The sequence below is a fragment of the Anopheles gambiae genome, chromosome 2, assembly GCF_943734735.2.
Source record: "Anopheles gambiae chromosome 2, idAnoGambNW_F1_1, whole genome shotgun sequence".
Classification (NCBI taxonomy): Eukaryota; Metazoa; Arthropoda; class Insecta; order Diptera; family Culicidae; genus Anopheles; species Anopheles gambiae.
The window spans coordinates 94940157-94946156 of NC_064601.1; the positions used below are offsets into that span (position 1 = coordinate 94940157).

Below are 6000 nucleotides of genomic sequence, written 5' to 3' on the forward strand. Positions count from 1 at the left end.
TTTAAACACTTACCATTAAAGCTAGTAATGATATTTTTATGTTCATCGTACAAGTCGTTCTGTCTTCGTAGCTTCTTGTAATAAGGCGTAGTTGTCCTGGAAAAAGCTTTCCTTTTTCGTGCTCTTCTGAACTATTTTTATCAATTTAAAACGCACACTGTTTGCACACTGTTTGTTCACTCCCCCTTTATGATTTGTTCACTTGATAGGAGAGGAAAAGATGAATTGGTAAGTAATCGTAATTTCAATACAGATAAGAGCACTTTCTCCCTCGTTCCCTACTTTACTAGCAGCTCCCAAAAATGAAGCTAAAAATAAAGCATCCTTTTGTTTGTAATTCCAAAAAAAGGGTAGAAAATCAAAATTACTCCTCCCCAAACGAAAAGGTGGATAATTCAAGCGCAATTGTGGTAGCACAACAACAGCAGCAGCACCAGCAAACACTTCCTTCAAGGGAAACCCACACAAGCACAATGATTGATGAGCTATTAATTTAGATTTCGCGCCAAACGGGTGCGATCTTCTGCTGCGCCGCGATAGCGCGCCTTTCAACCTCGAAGGAGAAGAAAGAAGGGAAAAAAGCGGACCCCCTTCGAAACGAAAGCATAATCATAAATCGCGCCCGGTGTGTGGTGCTTTATCTTCACAAAGATACACACTCACGCACGCAAAATGATCTAGATTTTTATTTCACACACACGCCCAACTGTTGCTTTATTACACTATTGCGATGATTATTTTCGACACAACGTAACGCCTTGCCCGCAGCCGAAAAGTAAAAAAAAGCAGCTGAAAATGACCGTGTGCACGGGAAAACGGAAATTCGTTGATCGGCGGAAAAGGTCTCGCTCCGCGGGTATCAACCGGGTATTAGCCGCGGCTAACGGAAACAGATAAAACTGCCCGATAAGTTTGGGCGGTCGCTTCATCCAGGGGCTCGGGGGAGAGTAAAAGGTAAACTAAAATAGTACAATCTACTTCAGCTAGTTTAGGACGCGGGCTGGGAAAGAAACGTTCGAGAACGAACGGGAAAACTGCTCTATCTCTCCAACTCCGGCTACGGTAAACCAGCTTTTCACAAGCAACTTCAAAGCGGGAATTGGAATCAGTTTCCTCAGTGCCCTAATCTTGCGGTGGCAAATGCATCGTTCTTTCGATCGCGGTTTTGAGCCAGCTCTGTGTGCCGCAGAAAAAAAGAAAAATCACGAAAAATTGCTCAAAGTGCTTCAAAGAACCGCAAGAAGTGCGCCCTGTCCAAAGCACCCGGTCAGCAGTTACACTTCACCAGTCACAAACACACACAAACGAACGCTTGTTTTCGCACAAAACGTCACAGGTGAACAGTTTTTCCCCAATTGATGCACTGGTTCACTGCTTCCAAGATTCAAGATCGCACCACACAAGCACCCGCAGAGGGAAAACTAACCGTCTCGTCGGCCGAGCAGAGTGGAAGATGAACAACACCGAGCGCGAAATGGAAAAAGCCGCGAGATGCCGGGAAATGTCGACTATCCAGCGCGGACGTCGAAGCTTAACTGAACGGACGGATTTCGGTGCGGGAACGCTTTTTACTTCGCTCGGCTCGGGAGTTCGCCCGTTCGTTCGTCCGCTCCGCTCGCTCGTCCGATCATCGGCGTTGGAAAAGCGTATGTGCGGCGGGGCACCATTGCTGGAGGTGGCGGCGCGCATACGCACAGCGAGTGGCGAGCGTTTTGGTACAGATGTGGAAGAGATTTGTGTTTGCGGATTTTATTCAGTTTGGTTGAGATAATTAATTTTTTTATATTTTGTTAATTTTTTTTTATTTAATGTATTTACTTTTATGACAGCTAGATTGTTCATTGTTACATCTCAAATTTCAAAGTAATGGTATTTGCTTCAAATTATTCCTTTTTTCATCTTCAATATTGCTTTTAAATGAAGCTCATTGTTTTAGTAAAAAGTAATTATTAATTGAGCAATAACCCTATCATAAATTTGTTTACTGTGTATCACTGTAACTTTCACATCTTATTTTTTTGTTTTTTTTTTTTTATAAATTTTATGAAGCTTCAATTTAAAACTTAGCTATAATTCCAGATTGTATCATACTAGATAATGATATATATTAAACTTTTACTTGAAACATATGCTTCTTCTTCTTCTTTTGGCTCAACAACCGATGTCGGTCAAGGCCTGCCTGTACCCACTTGCGGGCATGGCTTTCAGTGACTAATTGATTCCCCCCCATAGCAGGATAATCAGTCCTACGTATGGCGGCACGGTCTATTTGGGGATTGAACCCATGACGGGCATGTTGTTTATGTCGTACGAGTTGACGACTGTACTACGAGACCGGCTGAAACATATGCACTTCTGAAAAAAAACGCTACAAATAGTTGTATTGCTGCGGCCGTTCTGGTGGTACTTGTCAACTTATACGACTTAACAACATGCCCGTCATGAGTTCAAGACCCAAACGGACCGAGCCCCCATACGTAGGACTGGCTATTGAGCTATGGATAATTATTAAGTCACTGAAAACCAAGTCCGCTGGTGGGAAATACAGACAGGCCTTGACCGACAACGGTTGTTGGGCCAAAGCAGAAGAAGAATAAGTTATACTGCTGCATCTTTATGTTTCAAAATACCCATTCCTGAAACAAAATTTTATAAACTGGTGAAAAAAAAGGATATAGCTCAAGCGCCACAGATAACGCTTAAATAACTCGAAAATCAAATATCTGTAGAGGAAAAAACGAAAGCATCATAGCTTCGGTGGTTTGCTCAATAGATGGTTTATTACTCATCGTTATATATATTTTGCATACCTTCATCTAATAAATGCCTAATAAATGCCCTTCAAACTTTCTGAACAAAATTAATAGGATTAGTCGTGTGTTCAGATACACGGATATCAATACCATCAAGTACTATTCAATTCCCAGTTGCTTCTTGTTTGCCTACTTCGTTGAAAAGCTCCACTCCTGCCACTAGATGGTTCCACCAGCTTTTTTGCTATTTTTTTAAATGCTCCAGTGGTTTACCGTCTGTTAAACGAAGTCTTTTAAGATGCCTTTTAGGCTAAGAGCTTGAGCCGTTTAGATCCCGTTTAGAAGTCGCTTGATGCATTACTACCCCTGGGGTGAACCAATTTTTACATTTGAAATCATGTTAATACGTCATGTTTATCAAGTATAGAACAAACTCTTTCTTACATTCAAGCTAGCATCCCCAACAAAACGGTGTAAATGAAACCGCAAGCTCGAACAAACAATCCTCACCACTGCTGTACCAGATGCACCGCTAACCACTGTGACTGTACCGGGTGGCACCGCGTGCATCTCCCGCATATCGTGTATATCAACAGCGGCCCAGGGAGAGGAAAGCACCCGTACACAACCGGCCGTAGGAAACAAGGCCGTTAATGCGTCGGTAATGGAGAGCTTCACCTTCACCAAGCTCTCACCGGTCGGGAAAGGTTGGGATAGAGGCGATGATGCTGCTGCTGCTGCTGCTTTTGCTGTGAAGCTTTCAAGCTTCCTTTCCCAGCTGAGTGGAAAACGGGTTCCGGGAGGAAAATGGAAAGAAAAACACACACACGCCGGAGCGCATGGAAGAGACATGAGAGAATCAACACAAGAATGTGGGTAATGAAAACCGAATAGAGCGCAGCGCAGAAACTGGAATCTGGAAAGATTTGAAAAAAGCTGAATGCACTAACGAGCAACAAACGCGACTCAAAGGAAGTGGAGAGTGGAAATACAGATAGATCATCGGGGGAAAACTGAATGCAGAATCGAAAGTGAATAAGCCGACTGCACAGCCGAGAGTCTCCCAGCTCGGGCAGGAGCGAAAAAGAAAGGAATTATTACCTGTCAGGAAGGAAACTAGAAAAAAACAAACACCGGACCAGTTTGGAAAGGAAAATTAACAGCGAAACCATTAAGAACCCGATGAGGCGATGATTTCCATTTTTCGCTGCATTTCCACCGCTCACATCGGCTATCAGGACGCAGATCGGGATTGGCGGAACGACAGACGGACGGTAGATCACGCGATGTGTTGTGCTTTTGATAAAGTACGAATCACCTGGAAGAGAAGACCAGCAGAACCAGGATGGAAATAGATGGAGCAAAACCAGGTATCTGGGACGGTTTGTGATTTAAGTGTGTGGCCCAGATTGTGTCCCAGCGGTGCGACAAAGCAATGGAAGCGGGTGTACGTTTCTTTCTGCACCATTTTACTACCATTACAATTAGATGAGTTTCGTATTGTTGTCACAATTTTCTTGAAGCGGTGATGATGGTGGTGGCGGTGTTGGTCACTTTTCCAGAACCTTGTCACATTAATCATGCGCATTATGACACGATCGTTTTGCGGTGTGTCTCGCGCGCATATTATGGAGCAAGAAGCAGGCGGCAATAGGGGCAATGTGGTGTGGCGTAGCGGCCGTTCCTGACTGGCAAGCGGAATGAAGATTGTTCTAATTTTTCGGTACACTTTACGACCCTGGCAACGCATCGTAAAAATGAAGTTGTAAAGGCTTTTTTAATGCATTTGACACACTCCATAAACGTAATGTGGGGCTCTTGCTGTTATATGATATTAATGCGATGTTCCTTTAACTTATGCATTTTCATGTTGGAATAAATGCTTTAAAAAGCTGTCTGGGAGAGTCTTCGTCATAATGTGTTGCACACGAGCGAGATTTGAACGCAAGACAAGCGTGCTGCCAGTCACTTGCGTTGCCATTTGACCAATACGATCGATGAAGATCTCCGCCGGTTTATCGTCAATATAAATTGCTAGCTCATTTCTTACTAACGAGCTCCATTCTTCATAACAGCTCAAAACGGAATTGAACGCACTGTAAACAAATGAGATCACATAACGAGCTGAGAGGCGAAACAAAACGACGACCCATTAAATAACATGTTCAATATAACTCGTGCTGCTTTCCTTCTAATTCCGCTAGATGGCTATGCATGCACACACACTCTGCCCATTAGCTCAAGTATTGCTCCATTATTTAAACAGCCCCTTTCGAAAGCCATTCAGATTTGTCAACGCAATTCCTATCGCTCGTCATTTATGCGTTTATGGTGTGGTGCTGCAGCAAAGCAAAAAACCGGCTTCGAAAATAGAACATTAGTGCGAAAGTAAACATCATCCTTGCCTATTCCCCCTCGGTGAAGGTGGAAAGTGTCTTTCACTTTTTCACCCACCCCGTGCCAAAGGGGAAGCAAAATAGAAGAACCGGAAATTGGCCTGCAATCGGTCGCACGATCAACTCACACACACGGTGGTGCCATTGATCAAAGTTGTTGTGCCGTTGCAGTTGTTGCGGGCGCAACTTTTACTACCACGGCACGATCGCACGATCTTCTTCTCCGTGCGTGACACACAGCCACAGCGCACCGCAACGCCCGCTCGTATTTAGATCAATGCAGGGTCCCAGGACCCGATTCAAACCCCTCGCGGACCATCCGGACCGGGCTGACCGTAATCGTTACGAATCCTTCAGGGGGCCGGATTCCGGAGCGTTCGTAAAGCAAATGCTACTTCTACGTACAAAAAAACACGTCCAGAATGGGTTGCTCGTGCCAGTTTTAAAACCGGGTTCCCTTGGGTTGGGAGGGATGCGTTGGATGCATTTCTCACATAATTATTTGCCTGCGGGGTTGGAGGGGAGGATGGTTGGTTTCTGGTGGCACTTTATCTTTTTCACGCCCGCAAGCCTCTCTTCCTAGTTTCACCGGTGATCGGTGACAGTGAAAGAGAGAGAGAGAGAGAAAAAGGATGGAGAAAGAAACAATTGTCGCGCAGGTAACTTGATGCGTTCATGTGCGTACACGCAGCAGCATGCTCGTGCTTTTTACTGCTCACGGACAATCATGCACTTGCGTCTCCGTGGCTACGTGATCACATTGAAAAGTCTACTTTAAAGGGGGATTAATTTTACGAGCAGCGCAGTGAGCTTAACACAACACGATGAGTTTTGGCCGCTGACGGGGCTTT

At 44.5% G+C, this 6000-nt stretch overlaps 1 protein-coding gene across 1 annotated transcript in view; it reads right to left on the bottom strand.

Annotated features, from left to right (window-relative positions):
- LOC1276741 (uncharacterized) overlaps positions 1 to 1551 on the bottom strand; it is a 45646-nt gene extending 44095 nt beyond the window's left edge. The window contains exons 1-2 of the mRNA XM_316120.5: positions 1427 to 1551; positions 14 to 201 (exon numbers count right to left, since the gene is read on the bottom strand). Coding sequence (XP_316120.5) covers positions 14 to 46 — 33 coding nt within the window. The 5' untranslated portion in view covers positions 47 to 201; positions 1427 to 1551. The remainder of the gene's footprint in view (positions 1 to 13; positions 202 to 1426) is intronic.
- Between the last annotated feature and the right edge of the window lie 4449 nt (positions 1552 to 6000).